General features: G+C 32.6%; 2 protein-coding genes across 2 annotated transcripts; one reads left to right on the top strand and one right to left on the bottom strand.

Annotated features, from left to right (window-relative positions):
* The first annotated feature begins 11117 nt into the window (after window positions 1-11117).
* LOC133038210 (uncharacterized) lies at window positions 11118-13400 on the top strand. The gene is made up of 3 exons (XM_061116297.1): window positions 11118-11566; window positions 11742-12816; window positions 12969-13400. Exons 1-3 carry the CDS (start codon window positions 11118-11120, stop codon window positions 13398-13400), a joined length of 1956 nt encoding a protein of 651 aa, XP_060972280.1.
* Window positions 13401-13913: 513 nt separating this feature from the next.
* Window positions 13914-14694, bottom strand: LOC115717923 (uncharacterized). The gene is made up of 2 exons (XM_061115504.1): window positions 14237-14694; window positions 13914-14103 (listed from the first exon to the last, which is right to left on the bottom strand). The coding sequence occupies exons 1-2, from the start codon at window positions 14692-14694 to the stop codon at window positions 13914-13916; spliced, it is 648 nt and encodes a 215-aa protein (XP_060971487.1).
* Between the last annotated feature and the right edge of the window lie 12616 nt (window positions 14695-27310).

Raw genomic sequence — 27310 nt, 5'->3', positions numbered from 1 at the left:
ATTTGTAATAAAAATATTAATTAAACATTAAATTCGTATTAAGTTTTGTATTATTGTATTAGACGATAATATTAAAAAACTTGATGTAAATAATATATATCTATTTACACCATTGAATTATAAATATATGTAAAATTGATGTTATTTATTTATTTATTTTTTTTGTCAAACATAGCACAATCTATAGTGAATATGTTTTTGCTTTTAGAATAATCTCTTATAAAATAATAAGGGAGACAGTTGGAGGTTAGGTGGAGAAAGGGTCCCATGCAGTTATGTGGAGACAAAGAATTTCAAGAGAAAATTGACATTTGAAGTTATTTCAAAATCATCATGAGTTGGTTAGGCGTGCGATCCACATACTTTATGGCCACATCCACTTTCCCAAATAAGATATTATCTTTTTATCATTTTCTGAGTCGAAACAAACATTTTCTATTTGCTTTTCTCAGTAATAGGAACTCATTGCCACATTTTTGGAAGCTGTCGAGACCCACATTATATTTGTATTTATGTTTTGTTCTTATTCTCTTGTTTTTGTATTATATTTACGGCCTTTGCTCGCTTCGGCCTAAGTAATGAATTATTTATTGAAAATAATAGGGAATAATACATTTTTAATAAATAAAAAAGAATATGTAAGTTGCTTATCTATCTTATGAGTATGCACAAACTTATTGGATCATGAATACTCTAGGAAAATTAGAAAGCAAAGTAATATCATCTAAAATAAATTAGTTAAGATTAAAAATCAATAACATATAAAGGCCTCAAAAGACAAGCAAACACATTGACAGGTATGAACTACAAATCATTGCACCAATGTCAATTGTCTGAGGAGTCATCTAAAGATGTGTCATTATTTAGTTTATTTTCAGCCAACAAAAGAGGTACTCAGCTGAACCGATTGATAACTGTTTGAGAGATTCCTAATAGTTGACTTTTTGACATCCATACATTCTTCATATAAATGACGAATATGCCATACAATTTCGTGCAAATTCCATCCAACAGGGTTATATCTCGTCTTTCCTTAAATGAATCAGCTGAAAGAATGAGTAACTCAAAATTTGATTGAAATAAAACTTCAGAAGCTTTAAAAATTATCTGTTGAAAAGAAATTTCTACCCTTATTTTATTTAAAACATCAAAATCTTCTAAATCTTCTGAAATCTCTTGCACCAAAACATGCCTATTAGAATCAGCCATAGGTACAAAGAGGACATGACAAAGATGGCAGAACCTTCCTTTTATATAGTCCTGCCCAAGTTGGAAGGATATCATGAAATCTCCAAATGTAAGAAAAAACTTTCTTTGGAAGATGTAATTTCTTAAAAAAATTCAACAACTCCACAACTAAAACACATCTTTTGAAGAGAGGATGGGAGTCAGACTTCGCCCTAGGCATGGTCAGGTTAGGCCTGTGTTTAAAACTCACTTCGAGGGATTAAAAAAAAAATCTTTTTAAAATTATATTTTTTTTTATACTGTTTTTAAAAATAACTCATTTTTTTTAAACAAGAACTTAATTTTTTTTTTTGACCTACTATAATTCAAGGCCCGCCTGCGAATAGCCACTCTTGACTCCATCATTTGAATAATGTCAAAACAAAGAATTAGCTTCTAGGAATTCACTTAAAAGTATGAGAAATGTAAGTAAATGACCCTATTTCTAACTAACTCTATAGATAGTTAATGTTCCTTTTTTAAAATAATAAAGCAAATGTTCTTTTTTACTTTTTAATACCTAAAATACCCTTCATTATATAAAAGATATTATATATTTTATTCCTTTAATAAAAATTATGAAAAATAATAAATCAAAATCTCTATACTGAATTTTTGTCAACTATTTTTTCATTATATAAAAGGTATTATATATTTTATTCTTTTAGATTTTGTTGTTGTTGTTGTCTAATATGTTATTTAACCATATAATTAATTTTTTATTAATATATCGTATAATATACAAACAATATACCTTAAACCAATATACATATATCACAAACTTAAACTAATATACTATTAAATGAATTGTTTTCCATAATATACAGTAGCATACAAAAACTATATACCACAATCATAAACAGATATACTATAGTCAAAAATTAATATACCACCAGCATAGTGAAAAAAAAAATTATACAAAAAACATAATTTAATATTCCACAAGTTTTTTTTTCTTGTTCTTTCCTTCATGAAATACCAATGAACATAAAATCAATATACCTCAGTCAAATATAACTATACCTCAAACTTAAATTAATATTGAATAGTTTTTTTTTTCTTTATATCCTTCACGATATACATATCACATACAAACGATATACCTTAGATCAATATAAATATACTATAAACTTAAACTAATATACTATTAAATGATTTTTTTCCACGATATATAATAGCATATAAAAACTATATTCTGCAATCATAAGCATAAATACTATAGTGAAAAATTAATATACCACCAATATAGTGGAAAATATATATATACTAAACATAAAGACAATATTTCCTAGTAAAATATAACTATACCTCAAACTTAAACTAATATTCCATATTTTTTAATTTCTGTCTTTCGTTCATTATATACCATAGCACATTAAAATAATATACTACAATCTTAAACTAATATACTACCTTTCAGTTATTTCAATATATATACATATACTACCTTTCAGTTTTTTTTAATATATTATTGCACATAAAAACGATATATTATTGTGCAAAATAACTATACCAAACACTTAATTATTCAAGGTTATAATTGTAATTTTATCATCAAATTTTTAACTAAAAGGACATTTTGTTAATTTTTTTAAAAAATGGACATTTATTAACTTAATTGTTAAATTTAGGGCCATTTTGCAATTTGGCCCTAAAAGTATAGATATAATAGAATCCAAATCAGTCACATAAAAAAGTTTCTTCAATAGTGATATATTCCAGCTTTGTCGATTTTCCTCAAATAAGTTTTTAACCATCCAAGTATAATCTGTAACGACATTTGAAGACAGTCGAAATGAAAATAAACGAGGCCTTTTTCAAGGAAGAACCATCTTCATATAATACTTCTTCAAAGATATCCAAGCTTGGTGATCGACCAACTAGAAAAAAATTAAATCACTTGACCATCAAAATGAAATATTAATTAAATCACAATAGTAAAACTAAACCTTACAAACACAACCTCTATAGACAATAATGTTAGTTTCTATATCACTCATAAAATATGCAACAACAAAATTCAATTCTATAGATAAACATATTACATATAATTATAAGTGTATAACTATAGATCTAAAGAATACCTTTGTTGATTCAAAGAGAAGAATTCAAATGGCGGAAGCGTACCTTAATTCATAGATAGTGATGATCTTATTCCATCTTGTAGAGATAATCTTTGTGGTGATTTTGGGTAATGATCTTCCAAGAAAACAAGACTTAGGTTTTCTAATTTTCTCTCTTGATGGGGGAAGATGAGAATAGAAATTGGCACTTGTTTCTTGGGGACCACTACCAATTTATAACCTCATAGCTAGGTTATTAATTTTAAGTATTTCTAATTTAGCCCCTCAATAAATTAGAAATATCGCTTAGGGTATCTACACATTTAGCCCATGACACTTTAATACCCAATGACCCATAATTACTAAAATGATCACTTTATTTTGGGCCAAACTTCAAATAGCAATACACTAATATACATATGAGCCCATATTGAGGATTTTAATCCAACAATCTCCCACTTGGGCTACATATGTTTTCTGATAGTGTGTAACCTTATAAGCGCTTAACTTTTGCTATCATAATTATAGGTATTTCAAAACAATCTCGTCCATTAATTATACTAACATAGGATCAAAGCGGCCTTCGCAACATTTATCGTAGCTAAACCCATCAATGGTCACGTATATCAATATAATCAAATGACATAGATCAATCATGGATGCGTAGCATGGAAATTACATGCAAATGTGATCTTAGCATGTCTATTTCCAACTGGTCCTCCTTAATTGAGATCAATTCTTTATTAATTCTTTCTAACCTTATACTTAAACCTCAATAGAAAGAATACATTCAGAGTACTCAAAACTTAAATCCATACTTTATCTGCAGAATCAAACCATAAATATGTATCAGCTTGATAGAACATCTCAAATACAAACTCCCACTAAACCAGCACAATCTTAAATAATACCACATCCATATATGAGCAATATGCTCCTGAAAAGCCTTAAGTGGTATATTCTTAATGATCCAGATCACACAAAATATGGAGTTTGTCCTTATTATGTTCTATAGACACCTTATTACTCTGAACTTTATTTTAATAACAATTAGCTCAAAGTCAATGTGCCTTTGACCTCATAGAGTTCATGTTGTTATTAAAATGCAACCTGATTGATTTATTGTCACAAAATATATCTTTAATAGCTTTCAATACCATTCTTAATTTTTGCAGACATATGTGACAAAAAATCTCACAACTAAAAGCTTTATAAGATCAGAATTAGAAATCTTAATGATCTCCAACATTTTCTGTTTTCTAATTTCTGATAAGTGAACATATAGTATTTTGTTCTCCTTAAATTCCTTATAGTTTATTTGGCTGCATACCGAAAGTTCCTTATATGGTTACTTAAATATCTATCCAACATGCTTAATATGTATAAGTACAAATACATACATGCTTGAGCATATATTAGATTCCAATGTAAATTAAAAATCTTCTATATTTCTTGAATTCTAAGGTTGCTTTTAGGGCAATAATTTAGACACCTTATTTTCTTTAGCTACAAGCTTATCACCTGGTATAGTATCTTTCATGCCAAAATTTTTGAATACTTTATTGATATATCTCTTTTGTTATAATTCAAGAATATTTCAAGAACATTCTCAACATATATTGTATTCCTAATAGAAAATGAGTATATCATTAATGGCAAGCAATTGTTCACCAATATAATACCAGGATCATATTCTTACTCCCACTGAACCTGTGATATATACACAATCATCAAAAGCTTTTATCTCAAAAAACCAAATGAGAATACTTAATGAAAATTGTGTAATTATTCACGAGAAGCTTACTTGAGTATACACATAGATTTTCCTAATTTGCAAACCATATTCTTTGGATCTTTGGACACAAAGTTTTCTCGTTGCACACATAACTTTTGTCATCAATATCATTATTGATAAATGACACATTAGTAATCCATTTGATATAACTCAAGACCATAATGAGCAGTCAGTGTCATGCTTGTCTTGAAATAGTCTTTCAATTAAACCAAAGAAAGTCTATTCAAAATAATAAATATATGCTTTATAAGTAATTCCTTACATGCAAGACATAATGTGCATCTCTCCACATTGCAATTTGCATCCCTCTTGATTATAAATATTTATTTATAACCAATTAGTTTTACACCTTATAGCAATAGGAAAAATACCAAAACTTTATTGTCTCACATCAATTTGTACTCTTTATTTATGATATCAGTCCAGTTTCGAGAGTTGGAACCTTCATGGCATGATAAAAGTTGATTGGATCATCGTCTATCATTCCATTATTTCCTTATGTCCTTTCTCTCATGGATTTCTTTAATGACACTGACCTTTGAGGTTGTTGAGTTTGATTATCTGAAACATTTACCATATCTTGATTGAGAAGTTGTTTGATATTGTCTTATCAAGGTTCTGGATTCACTTATTGATCAATGAAAGTCATGAAAAACTAAACATTGTCAAAAGTGATAGTTGGAATTGAGTTTAACGTCAATTCCTTCTCAAGAACAATATCTATAATAATCTTATTTCTCTCCCAAACTCAACATCCTCAAAATTATTAAAGTTTCTCGTCTCAAAATTGAACCATAATGTGGGATCACAAAAATTGTAGCTTTTTTAATTACTAGAGTATACAGTAAAGTATAGTTCCTTACTATTTTGGAGTTCGTATTCCTTTTATGAGGCTTATAAGACCTCATCTTAATTGAACATCCACAAATAGAATATATCTATATGTTAGACTATGAGTCTAACCACAACCTTAGTTTATAAATAGTTTTAACTTATACTTTACTTGATACACAGTTCAGAATTTATGTTGCATTCTTAAGTGTTTCTCCCCAAAAAACGAGTTTCATGACGAAGAATGAATTATCACACTTCTAGTCATGTCCTTAGATAAATGTTAATTACATCTCTCAAATACCCTTCATGTTAGATTTGCCTAACATTTTGTATTGGAAGATGAAATTACAGTTCTTTAGTATTTGTGCAAAATAATCTTAGACGTTATTCACTTGATTCGTCATACCTCCCATGGTAGTGTTAACCATCATAGTTAGTTTCAACGATTTTAATTTTCTTACCTAGTTGATTTGTCAACTATGGTTTAAAAAATTTAAAAGAAACGTCTAAAGATTAATGCCTTATGAACAAAACAAGTTTCATTAGTCTGAAGACAAGGTACTATTATTGATCATTCCATGAAACCATGAGGAAAGATCTACCAAAATATAGCATAAATTCTTAGATAATGAAACTTTTATTTTGTCGCTTGATTTCCTTATGTTTGTTTGTTACCCCTTTATAAAATCTAAAATTTATTAAATCAAGGGATCAAGAATTCTATTAAAAATAAGTCCTTCTATTCTCCTTTTGGGAGATATAATCTTAATACTTATACCAAAGTATAATAGAATTCTCATGATTCAATTTATATTTTGTACCATAAGAGAAATTATAAGGTTTCTTTATATGAGGCAAATTTCAATAAATACATAAATTAAAGAGCTAGTAGAACCAATATTGGAAAAGACTTTTAAATTCTAAATGAACAAGAATGTCCTAACTTATTCAAAATAGAATTCAAAACCAAAACTCATCTAGGTGATGATACTGTATAAGTCTTTTCCAAATCCAAAAAATAACTAGTCTTTAACCATAGTTTGAATATCCTTATAGCCTCATATGTAGATGTTTCACTTTTGCCCCTAAAGATGAATCTTTCATCATCACTTGGCTTTTAGTTTCATAGATAACCTTCCATAGTATACTTACATAAGAAATTTCATAAAAAATTACTTATTAAGTATAGTTAGGTACAATAAATTAAATCATTTACAAAACAAACCATAGTGAGAAACTTATTTTCATTAGATATGTCTAATGACATACTTGGAACACTTTAACCTTATTTTAATTCCTTTTGTAAAAGTCATAGATAATTCCATATCTAAAATCTTTTGCACTTTCTTTAACAGTGTTCCATATGCAACATACTGAATTTTATCTTTGTCCTTATCCTTTCTTTAAACAAGGTAGCTAAAGAAGCATATTTGCATCTTTCCTTTACTTAAAAATTTATCTCATTGGCATGAGAATTAACTTTATGTTGGTAGATATAACTAAAACATGAGCAAAAAAATAGAACAAAATAACCAAGGGTTCACAAAAGAATCAACATAACAAAATAAGTTCAAATAATGGCAAATCCCATCTCAAGATACCAAACACACCATTAATATCAAGTCTTTGGACAGTAATATTAACTGTAAGCGGTACTCTTGTTGTAGCAATCAAATATTGACAATAAATCCTGTCAAACAATTTGTCAATCTTTGGACTGTACATATTGTTCACATGGAAACCTTATAATTGTCACATATTTATCACCACAAGTATGTGTGCCCTCAAAATAAGTATAACCTTCCTTTGGGCCGATCAATACTTACATGAGAAACACACACACAAACATCTAACATTCCTCATGAGCAATCTACACAAGAGAGGTTGCTTTGGCGACATCATGTTTCAATCAACTCATTTAGAATGAAAGACAAACTTTAAAATTTTAGTATGCCAAATTTGAACAAAATTGATTCAAATGAGTTTTGACTTTATCTCAATATATAATAACACATCAATCCCAAATAAAAAATAATAAATACAATAAATATATACTAAATAATATTTTACCAAATCCTTAATTTCCATATATATATATATATATATATTTAAATAATGAATACAATAAATACATACCAAATAATATCTTACCAAATCCTTAATTCCCATATATATATTTACATAATGAATACAATAAATATATGCCACATAATATCTTACCAAATCCTTAATTCCCATATATATATTTACATAATGAATACAATAAATATATACCAAATAATATCTTACCAAATCCTTAATTCCCATATATGTATATCCAAAAGCTTAATCCCCTTAATGAAAATAAAAATACTACGAAATTGATATTAGGATAAAAGATATAACATGTATTTTGAATTTATTGGTAACTGTAGTAATAATTTGGAATGAGTATTGTTGCAATCTCGAGGGTGTGCTACTGTAATTCAAAACTTATCTTAAACCATTGATTCAATGGCAATCAAACATCAAGTTATATTTATACGGTAGTCATAAAAAATCAATACATCAATACATCAGAGGAGAACGATATATTATGAAACCAAAACAAATAAATAAAATTTAAACCCAAAAAATAGCATTACTTAATCATCATGATATAAACATATATAAATTTATATCTCAAGCCAAAAAGTGGAAAGACCATAACCCTAATTTTTAAATTTCCCAAATTTCTTTAACATAAACCTTAAATTCTCAAAGAATCAATCAAAAGTGGCTCTTGATACCACTTGTTAGTTTCTATATCACTCATAAAATATGCAACAACAAAATTCAATTCTATAGATAAACATATTACATATAATTATAAGTGTATAACTATAGATCTAAAGAATACCTTTGTTGATTCAAAGAGAAGAATTCAAATGGCGGAAGCGTACCTTAATTCATAGATAGTGATGATCTTATTCCATCTTGTAGAGATAATCTTTGTGGTGATTTTGGGTAATGATCTTCCAAGAAAACAAGACTTAGGTTTTCTAATTTTCTCTCTTGATGGGGGAAGATGAGAATAGAAATTGGCACTTGTTTCTTGTGGACCACTACCAATTTATAACCTCATAGCTAGGTTATTAATTTTAAGTATTTCTAATTTAGCCCCTCAATAAATTAGAAATATCGCTTAGGGTATCTACACATTTAGCCCATGACACTTTAATACCCAATGACCCATAATTACTAAAATGATCACTTTATTTTGGGCCAAACTTCAAATAGCAATACACTAATATACATATGAGCCCATATTGAGGATTTTAATCCAACAAATAACTCAAATCTTATGATTAAGACATCCTTACGAAAAAAATGTGATATAGGAAGACACAAAGTATCAAATCAAATGTAAAAGAGAAATTAAAAGATTTGAAATAAAAATATAAAATCTACTAGAAATAGAAAGTACAAGAAAAACAAAATGAAAATAGCCCAAGATTTTATTGAATTTAAACACATCCGAATCAAACAATAACAAAATAATCAACATTAATTGGTGATGTAAATAGTTAAAAATACTTATACAAAATTTGTTGGAAATTTTCTAGCTACAAGAGGAAATAAGAGAATTACAATAAAAATACTTAAATACAAATAAAAGTATTACATTAAGATTACAAAAAAACTAGATAAGAAGAAAAAGAATAACACACAGCAGGCTTGGTTAAAGCTCGAACACCTTTATACTAAAAGTCATTTCTTCCCTCACATAGACACTTAAAAAAATCTTTAAAAATATTTTTAAAGATTTTCAAGCCTCATATGCTCATCCTTGTGTCTAGAATGAGCATATCCTCACAATGTTTTGTTATAATTTTATAAAATATAATATTTAAATTAAATACTATAAGTAATAAATAAATTAGTGTAGCAAATAAAATTTGTCAAATTATAAAATATAAATATAAATTACATATGTGTGAATTATGATCCAAAAAGAGTTCTACATTTTTTTATATTTATGATCATAAAATTTGTAACTCATCTCCATAATCATCTTTCTTTAAGGGAAATTTACATATATACTGGTTTTGGACCAAAACTTTACAAAAATACTGGGACACGGCAAAAACAACTTTTTTACTACCCCAGCCCATTTTCTTTACTTTTGTACTGTGCAAGCCCAACAACTTAACATTTATACTGTGAACAGTAAAAAACACAGGAAAACGACCTGCTTCGTGTGTGGGGAGTCGCCGGAGTCGGAGATAACAAAGAAAAAACCATTAAATCCGGCGAAGAGCTTTTGGTAAATGGAAGCATAATCGAAGAACAAGAACTACAGAACATTGTCCCCCCAAATAACAGAGGTAAACACAACAAAACCCAAAATTAATTTAATTATTAAGAAACTAAAAAAAAAAAAAAACAACCCCAGATTTAGATCTGAAGTTTAATAAAAAAAAAACGAAAACACAAATGTGATATTCTTTAATTTATGATGCAAAAAGATAAATGATGGTTGTTCTATTGTTAATTTGACGTTTGTAACACAAAATGATTCGAAAAAAATAGTTGACAAATTACTACAATTGTTCATACAAAAAATTAGGATTGTTCTAATGTTGTTTTGCGGTTAGTAATACAAAAACATTCCTACATATATGTATTAGACAAATAGAATAAGAAAAACTAATAAAAAATATAATGGGTAGTTTTATTTGGTTGTTTTCGGTTGTTTTATTGTTGTTGTATTATTTTTTTGTTGATTTTGTTTTGTTGTTTTGCTATTGTTTTACTGTTGTTGTACTATTGTTTTAACATGAAATAAGACACTGGAATGACAGGTAATGGAACGTCTACCAGTACTCATCAAGAGCAATGGACAATGGAATGAAGATCACAATTATGTGAACTATGTGGCTAGTGGAGAATTCATACCAACAAAATGCAACTACGAAGAGCTACTGCAAATACTGCTTACTTCATTGGGGTGCGAAAACACCAGCACAACACTACAAATACAGTACCAAGCTAAAGAAGGAATACCACCGATCAAAATATGCAACGATCGAAGCCTCTACTTTTACTTGGAATTGAAAATCAAGGAAACATATTTCACCACATATCCACTATGCGTCAACTAGCAAAACAACAACAAAACACCTGCTGCAACACCAAATTTGATATCCACAACAACACCGTATGAATATAATGTGGCAATGATCGAAAACAACACAACAACGCTTGAAAACAACATAACAACAACAGAATCATACACAACGGGACAGCAAACAGAAGAAGGGGAACAGTCAGAAACAATAGAAGATGAGAACGACAAATTCGACATAATTGACTATGCAAATCTGGTTGCTGAAGAAATGGTAGAAAAACTTGAAAACACCAGTAAAAAACTGGATCCAGAAATCGACATCAACAATGCAAAGTTAATAACAGACAAGCATCACCCCGAAGTGGAAAAAGGACAGGCATACAAAGACAAAGAAACTCTAAAGAATGTCCTCAGCTACTACGCAATCAAAAACAACTTTCAGTACAAAGTGTGGAAGTCCTGCTCTCAAGAGTACAGTCTGAAATGTGTTTACGAAAGCTGCAATTGGTCACTACGAGCATCGAGCAATGGCCCAACAAACACATTCATAATCAGGAGGTTTGTTTTAATAGTTTTTTTAATGTTGTTTTTGTTGTCAGCCTGAACAAATGCCCTTTTTCCACACTTTGTACTGAAAATACACCTGTTTGATCTCTGCAACAGGTTTGTTTTAATAGTTTTTTAATGTTGTTTTTGTTTTAAACGTTTTTTAATGTTGATTTTGTTTTAATAGGTTCTCAAATATCCACACATGCCCCATAAATATTAGGCATGAAGACCAAAGGCAAGCAACATCGAAACTGATAGGGGAATGCATAAAACCGAAGTTCTTGAACATAAAGACAAAGGCAACACCGATGGACATAAAAGGGGAGTTGAAATACAGATATGGCATCAAAATGAACTATATGAAAGCTTGGAGAAGTAAGGAACATGCAGTAAACGACTTGAGAGGTAATGCTAGTGACTCGTACAGCCTAATACCGAGTTTCTTACACATGGTGGAAAAAACAAACCCGGGATCATTTGTCGATCTGAAAACAACAGAAGACAATAGCTTGCTCTTTGTTTTCATGGCGTTGGATGCATCCATAAAAGGGTGGGGAGCATGCAGACCGATAGTTGTTGTCGACGGAACGTTCCTCAAAGCAGCTTATGGGGGAACTTTGTTGTGCGCATTCACACAAGATGCAGCAGGTCATATTTTTCTACTAGCGTTTTGTGTTACAGATTCTGAGAATGACCAATCTTGGAAATGGTTCTTCAAAAAATTTAAAGAAGCGTATGGGGTCCGGGAACACCAATGCCTAATTTCAGACAGGAATGAAAGCCTCATCAAAGCAGCAAGAGAAATCTATCCAGAAATTACACACAGTTACTGCGGTTACCACATTTTGAGCAACCTTAAAACAAGCTTCAAACAACATGCTGCCAAATACAATCTGCCATTCTTTGGAGCAGTCAAAGCCTACACAGAAAAGCAATTCGAGTTCCACATGGCTGAATTGGATGGATTCGACAAACGCATAAGACCTTACCTAAAAAAAGTCGGTTATGAAAAGTGGTCAAGAATTCATAGCCAAAAAAAGAGGTATTCTACAATGACCTCAAACATATCAGAATCACTGAACGCTGCAAATTTGGCAGCAAGGGAGCTACCAATTACAACGCTGCTAGAATGCTTGAGAGCATTGGTGCAACAATGGACGCATACTAATAGGACAAAAGCACACAACACCTTCACTAAGCTATCACCAACTGGAGAAGACATACTGCTGAAAAATTACACATACTCATTGAATCTGGAGGTAACATATTAATTATGCTTCTTTTTTTTTTTTTAAAAAAAAAAAACAAACAGTAAGTAAATGTGTTGTAGTAGTGTTATTTTAATAGTTTTGTATTGTTGTTGTAAGAATATCAGCTATGTTTGTTTTTTTTGTAATAAAATTTAAAACAGGTTAAAGCAACAACAGATTACTTGTTTGAGGTAACAAGAATGAAAGAATCGTGGGAAGTAGACCTAGAAAAAAGAACATGCACGTGCAACAGGTTCCAAATAGATGAAATGCCATGCGGGCACGCTGTGGCCGTGATGAGGGAGATGAACATGGACCCGTACACCTACTGTTCAGATTACTACACAAAAAAAAATTGGCTGGCAACTTATTCAGGGACAGTTTACCCAATAGGACACCAAAGTGAGTGGGAGGTACCGGAAGAAGTGAAGAATATTATAGTCTTGCCTCCGCATGAAAGAGTAAAATCAGGAAGACCAAAAACATTAAGAAGGAAGGCTGGATGGGAAAAGGATCAACACAACAAGTGCAGAAAATGTGGTGAACTGGGGCATAACAAAAGAACATGCAGCAGAAGACGTAGAAGGGAATAAAAACAACAACAGAACAACAGTGGAAAAACAAAAGAAAACTACACATACGTTTTGAGAATGAGATATTGAGGAATTTAAATTTCTGAAATACAAAGGGAATACAGTTTTTATTTGAAAACATTGATTACATTGGGATTTGATGATACTTTAGATTGGATATTAAAAGATGTTGGATACTAAATTGAATATATATATGAAGTTTATTATTGAAACAGTTTGTGTTTTTAATATTGAAATGAATATTTGTATTCAAAAAAACAGAGAAACTATAAGAAAAAAAAACATAAAAAGAAGGGATGTGAAATGAAAATACTAACAAATTTAACATAACAACTTGTTTGTACATAAGAAGAAGAAAAAAAAACATACAAAAATAAAGATTACATATTGTCCACACAAAACGTAAGAAAACATAACAGAACACCAATGTTTGTTTTCGAAAACAACATAAAAAAACATAAAAACAACATTAAAAAACCATAAGAACAATGACAGTCTGATTGAAAAAACAAATCACTTCTTGGGAAGGCTGGGAGGGGCCTCGGATTCACTTTCAATGTTCTCAAGTTGCTTCTTCATGCCATATTGATAAAATAACACAGCCAAACGATCGCGGTGAATTTCCACATCAAAACCAGAGGATGGGATGGGTTTGCCATCAATGAAATACTCAGCAAATGATGCTACAAAAACACCACAATCACTGGAAAAAAAAACAATAAGAAAACACAAAAACAGACACTATGAGAACACTAATAAAAATCAAAGTCACATAACAAAAACTTAACAATACAAACAAGCAGTGAAAAATATTGAACACTATACATAAAACTTACGCTGTGACCTGCTCGGGTAAACCATCAACAGCAACAATAGGGAACGGTTCCATCGTGCTAAACTTAGCTTCGTTGCGAAGGCCTTTGAAGTCTAACATAGAGAAGTAATATGGTAAAATAACAGAAAAAGGCTTGCAAGCCTCTTTTGCAGCTGTCATATACCTTCCAGAACGCAATGAATTGTACAGATATATCCGCCTGTCAACTATGTTTAGACGACCACAAATCCAATGATCCTGTAATTTGACATTGATAGGCATAACAACATGATCAACCAAACGCCAAGGAGTGGCACATAATATCTTACCACCTTGGATGTACTGGGCCACATTGTGAGAAAGAGACAACACCGATATATCGTTGTTTTTCTCAACAAACTTCTCATACAAACTTGTTATGCTAGAACAAAACAGGCAATCAGTTGTGGTGACTTTGATTTTCGGCTCGACTGAGTACATTATTTTCTTACAAAGATAATAGAAAATAATGTCAATGTGCTGCACAAGAAAAAAAATTTAGTAAAAAATCATTCAAACTTATAAAAAAACTAACAGAACAACACTTAAAAACATAAAACAAATAAAAAAAAACAACAAAAATATATAAATAATAATAATAAAAAAAACTTACAGAATTGGTAAGGAAACAATTAGGGTAGGCAAGGTTGTGAAACCACATCTTGTTGCTAATGTCCTCAACACCAAAACGAAATGGTGGAAATATTGTGTCCTTACCCTTACAATACACATTAGTTGTTGTGCTAAAAAAAAACAAATAAAAAATATCAAAACACAAATAAAAAATTAAAAACTAAATGGAAAACAATAAGAGATATATAACTGAAAATACCTACAAAAATACTTACTTAGATTTATGCTTTCTAAGACCTGTATCAACCCACGTGACAAACTCAGCTTCCAATTGCGGATCGACAGGTTCACCAATCTTGTTGTCCAACGGGCACAAACCACGCACATATTTAACGACCTTATAAACAGAATCATCACGAGAAACTGAGGATGAACCTGATTTAGATGCACCAGAAGCAAGCTCAAAACAGCTCCTTTCTTCCAATCCCTCTTTTGAGGACGTAAAATAGGAGTCTCTTGAAAAACAACCATTTCAAGATCAGTCTTCTCAGAAGTCTCAACAGAAGCAGGGACATGAGTTGAGGAACCAATCTAAAAAAGAAAAAGGAAAAAAAGAAGACTTATTTTTTATTTCAAAAAGTACAATCAAAACACTATTAAAACAACAATAGAATATCATATAAACACAAATTACAAAGAAAAAAAAAAGAGAAATACAAACCAAATTCTCCACAGCTTTAACAGCAGATGCAATTGTTGCATCAACATCACTGTTCTCCTCCCCACCTTGAGACTTTTCAGGCTGACAACAAAAACAACATTAAAAAACTATTAAAACAAACTCAAAACACAAAATCCACACAAATGGCACAAAAAAAATGATGGCCAAACAAGAAATACACCTGTTTGATCTCTGCAACAGGTTCCACAGGGTCAAAATTCTTGGCATCATCCACCTTGCCGGTATCATCATCCCTCGAAACAACCTCGGGGACAACAACACCCTCATCATTACGAAACATCCCCCGTGTGAGCCTCATCCTGACCAGCACCAATACCAGCTCCATCAAGATCATCATCATCATCATCATCAGTTTCATCGTCATGATGTTCATCTCCTTTGTCATCCTCGATTTTATCATCCTCATCTTCATCTGAAATGGAATCTTCATCATCCTCATTTTCTGAAGAACGAAGAGCATCTTCAGACTGAGATCCATTGTGAGTATGACCACCTTGGGATGACTGAGAACAAAAAAAACTTAAAAAATTAATTTACTGTATAAAACAACATAAAAACACTACTAAAAAAATAACAGAAAAAAGTAAAGACAATTAAAAAAGCACCTCAATAAGAATGTCCAACTTCTTGTTCATCTCAGCAACAGATTTAATAAGTATCCCTTGCTGGCTGACAACAACAGATAGACTCTTTTTTAATTCCTCAAACTCAACTCGGGAGACATTCTCATGAGCAGATGATGAAGAAGCACCCATCAAGCCAAGTTGACCAACAGACTTGGAACCACCTTTAATTTTTAATTTGACAGCATCGGGAGTAGTCTCGCCAGAGAAAAAATCAGTAAGGCTCAAACTCAATCTCTCAACAGAAGTTGGAGTGATGTTTCTTAATTTTAACTGAAACAACAAAAACCAAAAAAAAAATATGCACATGAAACTGAAATTATAAAATAACAAAAACAATCAAAACATAAAGTATAACTAATGTACACAAAAACAACATTAAAACAACAGTAGAAATAGTGTAAAAAACAACAGAATTACCTCTTTAAAAGACCGATCGAAAATGAGGGTGTTCATGACATCCATTTTCACCTGACCCTCCTTGTCCTTGGGTAGTTTAGGCCAATTCAAAATCCTTGGAATGCCAACATTTGAGTACAACGAAAGTTTCCCAATAACGTACGGGCAACATTCGAAAAACCAGAATTGAATAGCCAAAGGAAAACCCAGTAACCTGTAATACCCACCATCCTCGTCACTACGAAGTACCCTCTTATAACCAGAATCTATCTTACCCTTCAAAGAATGCATAGTGATATCAAAACAATGCTTGCCCCAACCAAATTCATTATATCGACCACTATCGACAACATCTATTTCCTCAGACGAAACAACTTTACCCGGGGGACCACCAAACAAATAACACTGCACAAAATACAAGACAGCCAACTTGACTGCAAGATCGTCATTATCCTTAAGATTGTCAGCAATAAAGGCAATCTGAATAGCACCCTTGGTAATTTTTTTGTACCCCTTAAAATAATGTTTGACCAATTCATTATCATCTTGCTTAAACTGATAAAAATCAAAATCAACATGACAATCTAACCCTGTGACCAACGCAAACTCTTCGATACTAAACCTAAGATATTTCCCTTGGACACAAACCCAAAACTCCAACCCATTAGGCTGCTGAACCTCCCTCAACAGCAAACAATGAAGCAATTGGTAATGAATTATGTACTCCGGAAGCCGAAGAAAATAACCAAACACAGATTTTGAAAAAATTTCCAATTGGCTTTCAGTTAGAATTCTCTTAATGTCTCCAATTACAGAGTAATACCCAGATGTTACTACTCTAGAATGATAGAATTGAGATCGGTTGTACTTGCATTCCCAATCCTAAAAATAGAACAATAAAAAACACTGCTAAAACACCATAAAATACTACGAAATAACAATAAAAAAAACATAGAACACAATGCATAACATGACAAACCTCAACAATCCTATTAAGAGGAATTTCCTCAGCCACACCTGATGATGGCAACACCTTTACAGGGGATTTACCCTCGCCTAAAATAAAACGAAACAACACCAACAAAATAACAAATAAAAATTAAAAAAAAAACACATAAATAAATCAAACAAGATATATAAAACAATTACAAATACAGAGAGAAAAACAAACATATACCCAGTTATATGAACTTCAAAAATCGAATTTAACAAAAAAAAAAAAAATCAAAAACAACAAAAGATAAATAGTAAAATACCTTCACAGAGACAGGCGACTTAAGAAATTCAGATTCCAACTCAAAATCTGAGTCTGAGTTTTCAACCACAGTTCGAGGTCTTTTCCCTCGAGTGTTCTTCGAAGGTCCACCATGATTTTTTCTTTCAGCAGAAGGGGAAGTGGGGCTAGGAGGGTTGTCTTTAATATTTTTTTTACCCATTTTTGATTTGGGTCTGGTTTTCTGAGATTGTTTTGTGGGTTTTGTAGCTTTAGCCGGAGATGGAGATGAACGAGTAACGGCCATTATAAGCAATTATGAAGGTATTTATAGACAAAAATAAGAAAAATGGGGGGGAAAATGAGAGGGGAGTTTAAGAAAGTGGGATGAGATTTGAAATTTTTTCAAATGCATAAACCACCCACTACTTGAAATTGTAAATGAAAACTGAAAATGGGGGAAGAAGATGAATAGTTGAGGGGAGAGTGGGTTATAAGTAAAAATTTTATATTCGAAAAAAATAAAAGAAAAATATAAAAGTACATAACCTTTTTGATAAGAGTAGCAAATTGTCAAATCAAAAAATAAAAATGATTTCTTTTTTTTTAAAAAAAAAACGTGGCAAAGCCCTATCGTGACAAGTGTAAAGCAAAAAACCCTTGAATATTAAAGTTTGCAAAGGCAGTATACTGCCAAAAAAAAAGTACAAAAGTAAATTCCACCGTGTCACAATACAAACGAAAAAAAATGGAAAAAACAGTAATGGGTGTAAATTTCCCTTCTTTAATTATTAAATTGAGTTACAAATGGTATTTGAATATGGTAATTATAGAAATATAGTTATTGGAGGCTTATTTCTATTATTTATAGGATGTATAAATGATATAATGACAATGTGGAAAGTTTTGAATCGTTTGGAGTTATTCTAAAAAAATGTTGATAAAATAATTAATTGGTTACTTGTTACCATATTTTGAAATTTTGCACCACATGCGACATGTTGCCTAGGGAGAGGCGACATATCGCTTGACCATTTTTAGCATGTATTTTTTTTAACGTTTTATGAACGTTGTGCTCGATTCTAACAATTCCCATAATCCCTGTTGATTTTGAAATCTAGATTAGACCTCTAAGTCACACTCGCTCGCTAGATTGACGAGAATATGAAAAGTAGTTAAGTAATTACAGAGACACAACTAATTTATAGTACTTCACCCATATATTGTAATAATAGTGAGATTACGTCTATTTCGAGTTTTTATTTCTCACGAGATGGTAATTAAAGCAATAGACTAAGTATCAGAAACTCCAAACTCTAGAGAGCGAAAGTCTAGTGAGAGAAGCTCTAACCTTGTGGGTAGTTTTCTGAATGTGAAAAATGAGCTAAGATAGCTCTCCTTTTATGGGTGAAGAAGGCCCACAAAATAGAGAAAAATATATAAATAAGTTATTTTCCACCGTTGATGATGATCTAACGGTGAAATTAGCTTCTGGTGGTGATGGCCAAATTTTGGTGCCCGACAAGTCCCGTTGCGGGTTACCCGGAGCTTATTTTCGTAATTCCCTTGGGGGTGAATTTTGACAATGATAGCTTTCGTATTACGTCTGGGGTGTCACACATGACTTGATAGAGAATTTAAATAGCTTCAAAGCGCAAGCTGAATCGCATCTATCAAATAAAAATTGAGTGAGTTATGATTGTTTTACTGAAGGAAGTTTATGTTTGAGCGCCCAGATTGACATCCAACGCTCAGGTTGACATCCCAACGCCCAGGTTGACATCCCAGCGCCTAAGTTGACATTTGACGTCAACTTGGATGCTGGGTAAGTGTATAAACATCCAAGGGATGTCCTCTAATATTCCTAAGTGATAGTTTGACACCACTTAGTCTATTTATATGTTTTATTGAAGTTGGTCACCAGTTCTCGAAGATGTTGCTATTTTGTAGAAATGAGAGACTCAAAACTCGTCATTTCTGGGTGTGTTGGAAATGAGAAATGCAAAGTTATGAATTTGATTTTGTTGATCTCATAGATCATTATATTTGTGAAAAACTAGACGAATGGTCGAAATAACATCAAATTCAAATAAGTTGAACCCAACAAACCAGCGCAATAGGCCCTTTCAACCGAGCTCTTGGGATTCTATTTTTGATACTTTCAAGGATTCTAAACTTGAGGACAGGGTCTCCTCCTGCATTTTTGACCATGTCAAATTTAATAGTTGCATTGGATTTGGCATTTGAGCAATTGAAGGCAGCGTCCCATGTTGATTATCAACCTGGGCGCTGGGCCTAGCCCAAGGTCAACCTGGGCACTGGGCCCTATTTCTAGGGACTTAGGTTTGTGGTTTTCCCTCGAGTTTACTTGAATCTTTGTTATTTCTTGATGACGGGAAAAATATTCGGAAACTTTTTGCTGAACTTGATAGGAAACGGCCCAAGTTGACAAAATGTCAACCTGGGTCCTGGGGCAAGCCCAGGTGTTAACCTAGGCACTAGGCCCAGCCCTAGGTGTTAACTAGGGCGTTGGGACCTTATTCTACCCCCTCAAAAATTCTGTTAGGCCCCCAAAAATAGTTGAATCTCAATATTTTTTGAAGAAAGAGAAGATGCTCGAAAAAATTCCTAAAAAACTCCATTTTAAGTGGCCTAGGTTGAGAAAATATCAACCTGGGCGCAGGGCTATGTTATTTGTGCGCAAGAATTGTTGTTTTTCCTTTGAAAGGACCTAATTCCTCATTTTTGATGAAGATAGATTTAATGTAAAAGTTGGATCTTTGATCGGACAATTGGAAGGCCCCAAATTGAAAGATTGTCAACTTAGGCACTGGGTGCTCAGGGCCCCGGGTGCTCAAAAATCAACTTGCTCTGATTCAAATTCTAATGCCTCAAATATGTCTGTGGTATGTCTAGTTGATGTCCTAATGCATGTTTTGACCATTTTGCACTAAGACGGTCCCGGATACTGAAACCCTAGTCAAGGATGTCAACTTGGGCAACGGGTGAAACCCTAGGTGCCCAGGTTGGCTTTTGGGTTCCAAGTTCGTGTAATTTCATCTCTGAGGGCTTGAATTAGGTTGATCCATGTGTTCATGGTACAAAATACTGAAGGATATTGGGTTGAATTCAAGTTATTAAAGTCCAAACTTCCATTTGGAGATCCTAAAGTCAACCTGGGCACAAGGCTAGGGTCCCCTCCTAGGTTGATTGCTATGACTCAAGTTTGTTCAACTTCGTGATGTCATCCTTCATGCCACGTGTCAAAAATTGATGTCCACATCACTAGTTAAAGTTTATGGGTTAACATTTGCCCCTAAGTCAACTTTGCACTTATGTGGAGTTGACTTAATGACGTGAATCAAGCCCGTTTTGCTTGAAACTACCAGATGGGCATCAATTTTGACATGCTCAGGCACTTGTATCTATTCTTTAAGGTTTTCCAACTGAATTAGGACTTTGAACACTTTTGATTAGTCCTTCGAAATTTTAAAAATTCATTAACAAAGAAAAAGAGGAAAAATCTTATCTTTTTTTTTTCACTTATCTTTTATCTCTTTCTTTAAAAATTTGAAATTTTCTTATTTTTTAGTTATGAAATTTGGATTAATTGGATTAGAATCCTAATCCTTGTTTGAGATGCCATTTGAAATTAGAGAGAGAAAGGAAGAAGAGAAAAGACTTTTGGCCTTTTGCTTATAATTTATATTTCTTTCATTAATTTCTCTAATTTTTCCTTAGTCCCAATAGCTTTAGGAATTATTGTTGTTATCCCAATTTTTTTCCACCTAACATGACATGTCAGCATACCAAGTCTAAGGACACGTGAAATATAATCTTGTCAAAAACAGGACAAAGCCTCCTTACAAGGCATGCCAAAACCATCAAGCAATAAGCGAAAGGAGTTAAGCTAGCATTTAAGAAGCTGCACAATCATGTTTGGCTAGCCAAAGGGAGTACATAGGCTGGCCAAGAGAAGCTTGTATGACCGGCCAGGTTTTGAGCACAAGCTGACTGACCAAAGGGTGATTGTCAGACCAAAGAGGGCCTGTTTGACCAAGGAAGCCTAACCTTTATAAGGAAAGTTGTACAAAGGTTGGCCAACACTTGCCAAAGCTGGAAGGCACTTGACTTGCCAGACCCTGACAGACACTTAGCCAGCCAAACGCTACCAGGCATTTTAGTCGGCCAGCCTGCACCTGGCAGGCACTTGGTGTGCAACCTTCATTTGGGACAACAAGTCAAGCTGTGATTTCGGCTTCAACCACCCATAAAAATTGGGGAGAAATATCAGCTATTCCCCTATTCTTAGGGGATAACTAACCTATTTATTATTTAATTATGTAACAAATGCTTTATAGTTCTTATTTTTTAGGGATATTAGGTTATTAGTCTCTTGTAAGCTCTACTATATAAAGAGCATTAATCTAACCCTAGTTCTACTAAGTCTCAAGCTCTCTAAGCTCTCAAGCTCTATGTCTAAAACCTTAATTCTATCTTCCATTTTCTCATACATGCCCTAGGCTCTTTCTCTTACTTGAGATTTATCTACTGATTCTCATATTGTAATTTTAAGAGAGCCACTTTAGAATCCATAACCTTTGTGATCAGAGTGGTATTATCTCTATTATTAATACAACCAAAAGAGGAGTAGGTCATTACCCACCAACTAAGGGGGCATATTGACCTCATATTTGACCAACTGACACCAAAGTTGTATTAATTACTGATGCTTGCTGCATGTTACACAATAAGAACAGAAAAATAAATAAGACACAAGATTTTATAGAGGTTCAGCCCCCTTAGTTAGCGGGTAATGACCTACTGCTCTTTTAATTGTATTGATACCAAAGATAATACTCCTCAGATCACAGGTGGAATATCCAGTAGGTCTTTTAAGATTGTATATGAGAACAAAGTTGGCAAATCTCAAGTGATGTAGAAAGCGTGTGCGTGTGTGTGAGAGAGAAGATGAATGTCAGACTTAGACCATTAGGGTTCTAATGCCCTTTATATAGTAGAACTTACATCCTTAATATCCCTTAAAAATAGGTAAATAAAGCTATATTTACGTAATAAATTAATAAAGTTTAAATGACTAAATTATCCTCCAAAAATAGGAAAGTTGCTGATATGTTCTCCCTATTTTTGTAGGTTGCTAAGGCATAATTCATTGTTTGACTTGCTATCCACGGATGAAGGTTGCATACCAAAAACCTGCCACGTAAAAGCTGGCTGGCCATGCACCTGCTAGAGTGCATGCTGGTCGACCATATTGTCCAAGGAAGCTAGCCAGCCTATACTGGCCATAGGGCCGGCCAGGGGTGGCCGACCAACCCCCTTGAGGTGGTTGGTTCATCATTTTGTCATCTCTCCTAAGTACTTGGACCCATCATTGGTTGTAGTGTGGAGTAGATGGCTTGACCTTCTTGTTGGTGAGTTGTACTCTCACATGATATTAATGTTGGCCACGTGGACTGTTGGGTTTTGTGCCTTAAATAAAATCATTTACAATCTGATTAGTTATCAATATAAGAAATTTGAAGTGATTTATGTTTGCATGAATTTTTCATGCTTATGGTTTAATATGTTTAATATATATATACACAAAGTCTGTTAAGTCCAGAACATATATTTATTCACAATTACAGTATTGTCAACACAGTGGAATGTGATTGTGATTATATGATTCAAAAGACTAAGTCCCTGTTTCATCAGTGTTTTGGATTTACACTGATGTGATAATCAGCGATGATGTGTACTTACACTTGGAGTAAGTGTTATGTTCTTTCCAGGACATTGGTAAAGTATACTAGTTTCGAATGTATGGAGTATACATTGGACTGGACCGATATTGAACTTAGTTAAGATATTATAAACTTACCGTTGTATCTTTCCAAGTCAATATCAGTAGTTGATCTTAGATTAAAAGAATCTAAATCCTGATATGCTTAGGCTCAACTCAGGAGTGCTATTCATGTTCTTTGATTTATTAGTTAAGCCTACTTTTGGGTCAGGGTGATACGTATATTTTGGGAACATGATAGTATGATTGAGTGGGAGCGCTGAACATAAATATGGAATCTATAGCTTCTACTGGTGTATAGAAGTCAAGTGATGATTCCCTTCGAGCTTAGCTAAATAGAAGTAAATGGATGAGCTCTTGTTTCAGTGACTATTTCTTAGATCACTAAAACATCATTTACAGGTAGCTAAGTGTTTTAAGGGGCCAAATATGTTGAGGGGTGAAAACGGTAAACATATCCTATCTCGATGTAAATCATCTATGTAGAGGATCTTTGATCACATTAAGATTATAACAATGGTTAAATGAGATAGCATATCTATATCGTGAAACATATAGAATGCTCTATATAAGTCTGAGAGTGCAATTCTAAGTTTTAAGAGTGGATTCAACGAGGAATTAATAAGTAGGGATTTACTTAGTAAATTCGGTTCACTTATTGGAAGCTCAGCATATAGATCCATGGTCCCCATTCTAGTTGAGACCATACTGCTTGTAAGACTCAATAATTGATTTATAATTAATCAATTATAATTCTAAAATTAGACTATGTCTAATTTATGAATTTTCACTAAGCAGGGGTGAAATTGTAAAGAAAAGAGATTCTAGGTTTATTTATTAATTAAGAGACTCTATATGTCTAATTAATAATTATATTAAATGACAATATTATTTAATAATCTATTTTAGTTATTAAATAATTAGTTTTGGTATTTAAATTGTTAGAATTGGAAAATTGGCATTTTTGAGAAAATAGAATAAAAAATTATGAAAACTGCAAAATTCAAGTAAGGACCAATTACACTTGTGGCCGGCCACTTGAGAAGCTTTTTCCAATAAATATTTTTATTATTTTAATGCCAAATAATCACTAACCTAAACCTAGTAGTTGCCTATAAATAGAAAGTGATGGGTCAGTTCAAAATAAGCTTTTTATTAGAAAATCAAAGATTGCCTTTTTCAGAAAAACTGAGCCTTCCACTTTCTCTCTCTATAGCCGACCCTACCTCTCTCTCTTTTCCTCTTCACAATTTTGAAACCCTCAGTGATAGAGTAGTGCCCACACATAGCAAGTGGTACCTCAATCATAGATTGGAAGACTGTGAAGGATCACACACAAAGAGAAGGACATTCGGGCTCAGATCTTGATAATACTCTGCGACAAAAAGGATACAAGGGTTAGAGATCTGAGTGGAAGGAGACATTATTCCGCTGCCACCAATGTAAGGTTTTCTTAACTTTATATGTGTTTAATTATCGTTTTAGAAAGTTCATATTTAGGGTGTTAAACAATATAATTGTGAGTAGATCTAAGATCCTGGTAAAATAATTTCCAACATGGACATGCCACATTAGGTGGAAAAAAGTCAAGATAACATTTGCCCCTAAGTCCTTATGCAGACGTCTGTACATATAGGGACTTTCCAGCTTAGTTGGGACTGATGTAGCCTTAACTAGGAAAATCTTGCAGATTATTTAGCCTTTGAAATATTTGCTCTTTCTTGTCTGATCACATTCCTTAGCAGTAACTTAACAACAGTACACTTCTACATGTTTATTAATGCATGCTACATGGCAAGTGAGAGGGGGTCTCACAGAAGTTGTATAAGCTCATGGGGGGAACTCCCTTCTCATTTCCCATATTTATTCTCTCTCCTTAAAAAATCACTTTGGAAGCTCTTCATTCTCTCTTGAGGTCGATACCCCCTAGTGCTCTATTTCCCAGGATTTTTGTCCTATCTTGACAATTCAAGCTTCCCATCTTCTTCATCAATAGTTTCCACTAGTGGGTAAGCTTTTAAATCTTGTTCTTCACTTGTTTATTTGATTTTGCCATTTGCTTTGAATATTTTTTGATTCCCACGTTAGATTGTAATCTTTTTGGTATTTTGATCTGCATGATAGTTTTAGGATGCATAATGTGTGATTTCTTGACAAAAAAGATTCAATTTTAAACTTTGTTGTGATTCTTAACTCTTTAAGTCACAAAGAACATGTTTGATTTTTTGAAAAACATATAAATAGATCCATAACACACCCTGGCTGGCCATAGGGGTCTTATTTAAGACATGGCTTGCCATGGGCTTTTCTCATGGGAGATTCACCCTAAAGTCTGGCTGGTCCATATCTGGGCTTGGGATCCCTCGCCAACTCTTGGCTAGGTCATGGAACCCTATTCGACCCTCTCTTAGCTTGGGAACCCTGGCCGGCCAAGGCCTAGGTTCCAAGCAGGCGGCCAATTTTTTGTCCTCTTTTGACATTAGCAAGAGTTTCATTAAGGCCTTGTAGTCATGTACAACCTTAGTCTCATATGTAGTTTCCTTAAAAACTCTGGATGGTACTTAATAATGAGTTTATTATAGTCGAAAGTGTTGGGTTTTATGCCCTAAATAAAACTCTTTACAATCTGATTAGTTATCAATATAAGAAATTTGAAGTGATTGATGTTTGCATGCTAATGGTTTAAATATGTTTATTTTACACACAAAATCAGTTAAATCCTGATCATATGTTTATTCACAATTACAGTATCGTCGACACAGTGGAATGTGATTGTGATCATATAAATCAAAAGATTTGGTCCCTGTTTCATCAGTGTTATTGGGTTTACACTAATGTGATAATCAGCGATGATGTATACTTACACTTGGAGTAAGTGTTATGTTCTTTCCAGGACATTAGTAAAGTATACTAGTTTCGAATGTATGGAGTATACATTGGACTGGACCGATATTGCAACTAAGTTAAGATATTACAAACTTACCGTTATATATATCTTTCCAAGTCAATATCAGTAGTTGATCTTAAGATTAAAAGAATCTAAATCCTGATATGCTTAGGCTCAACTCAGGAGTACTATTCATGTTCTTTGAATTATTAGTTAAGCCTACTTTTAGGTCAGGGTGATACGTATATTTTGGGAACATGATAGTATGATTGAGTGGGAGTGCTGAACATAAATATGGAATCTATAGCTTCTACTGGTGTATAGAAGTCAAGTGATGATTCCCTTCGAGCTTAGCAAATAGAAGTAAATGGATGAACTCTTGTTTAACTGACTAATTATTAGATCACAAAACACCATTTACAGGTAGCTAAGTGTTTTAAGGGGCAAAATACATTGAGGGGTGAGAACGGTAAAGAAATCCCATCTCGATGTAGATCATCTATATAGAGGATCTTTAAATCACAATAATATTATAACAATGGTTAAATGAGATAGCATATTGATATCATGGAACATATAATATGCTCTATATAAGTCTGAGAGTGCAATTCTAAGTTCTAAGAGTGGATTCAACGAAGAATTAATAAGTAGGAATTTACTTGGTAAATTTGGTTCACTTATTGGAAGCTCAGCATATAGATCCATGGTCCCCATTCTAGTTGAGAACATTCTGCTTGTAAGACTCATTAATTGATTCGTGATTGATCAATTATAATTCTAAAGTTAGACTATGTTGAATTTTATGAATTTTCAC

The sequence above is a fragment of the Cannabis sativa genome, chromosome 5 (assembly GCF_029168945.1).
Source record: "Cannabis sativa cultivar Pink pepper isolate KNU-18-1 chromosome 5, ASM2916894v1, whole genome shotgun sequence".
In the NCBI taxonomy this organism is placed as follows: Eukaryota; Viridiplantae; Streptophyta; class Magnoliopsida; order Rosales; family Cannabaceae; genus Cannabis; species Cannabis sativa.
The sequence above is the reverse complement of the archived record's forward strand: the minus strand, read 5'-3'. Positions and strand labels throughout refer to the sequence as shown.

Bases quoted from the DNA above. Each gene is read 5' to 3' on its own strand.
- LOC133038210 (XM_061116297.1), top strand. From the start codon at position 11,118: ATGATCGAAAACAACACAACAACGCTTGAAAACAACATAACAACAACA. The intron at 11,567-11,741 runs GTTTGTTTTAAT...TTGTTTTAATAG, and splicing joins AACACATTCATAATCAGGAG to GTTCTCAAATATCCACACAT. The intron at 12,817-12,968 runs GTAACATATTAA...AATTTAAAACAG, and splicing joins CATACTCATTGAATCTGGAG to GTTAAAGCAACAACAGATTA.
- LOC115717923 (XM_061115504.1), bottom strand. From the start codon at position 14,694: ATGTACTCAGTCGAGCCGAAAATCAAAGTCACCACAACTGATTGCCTG. The intron at 14,104-14,236 runs GTAAGTTTTATG...TTTTTTTTCCAG, and splicing joins TTACCCGAGCAGGTCACAGC to TGATTGTGGTGTTTTTGTAG.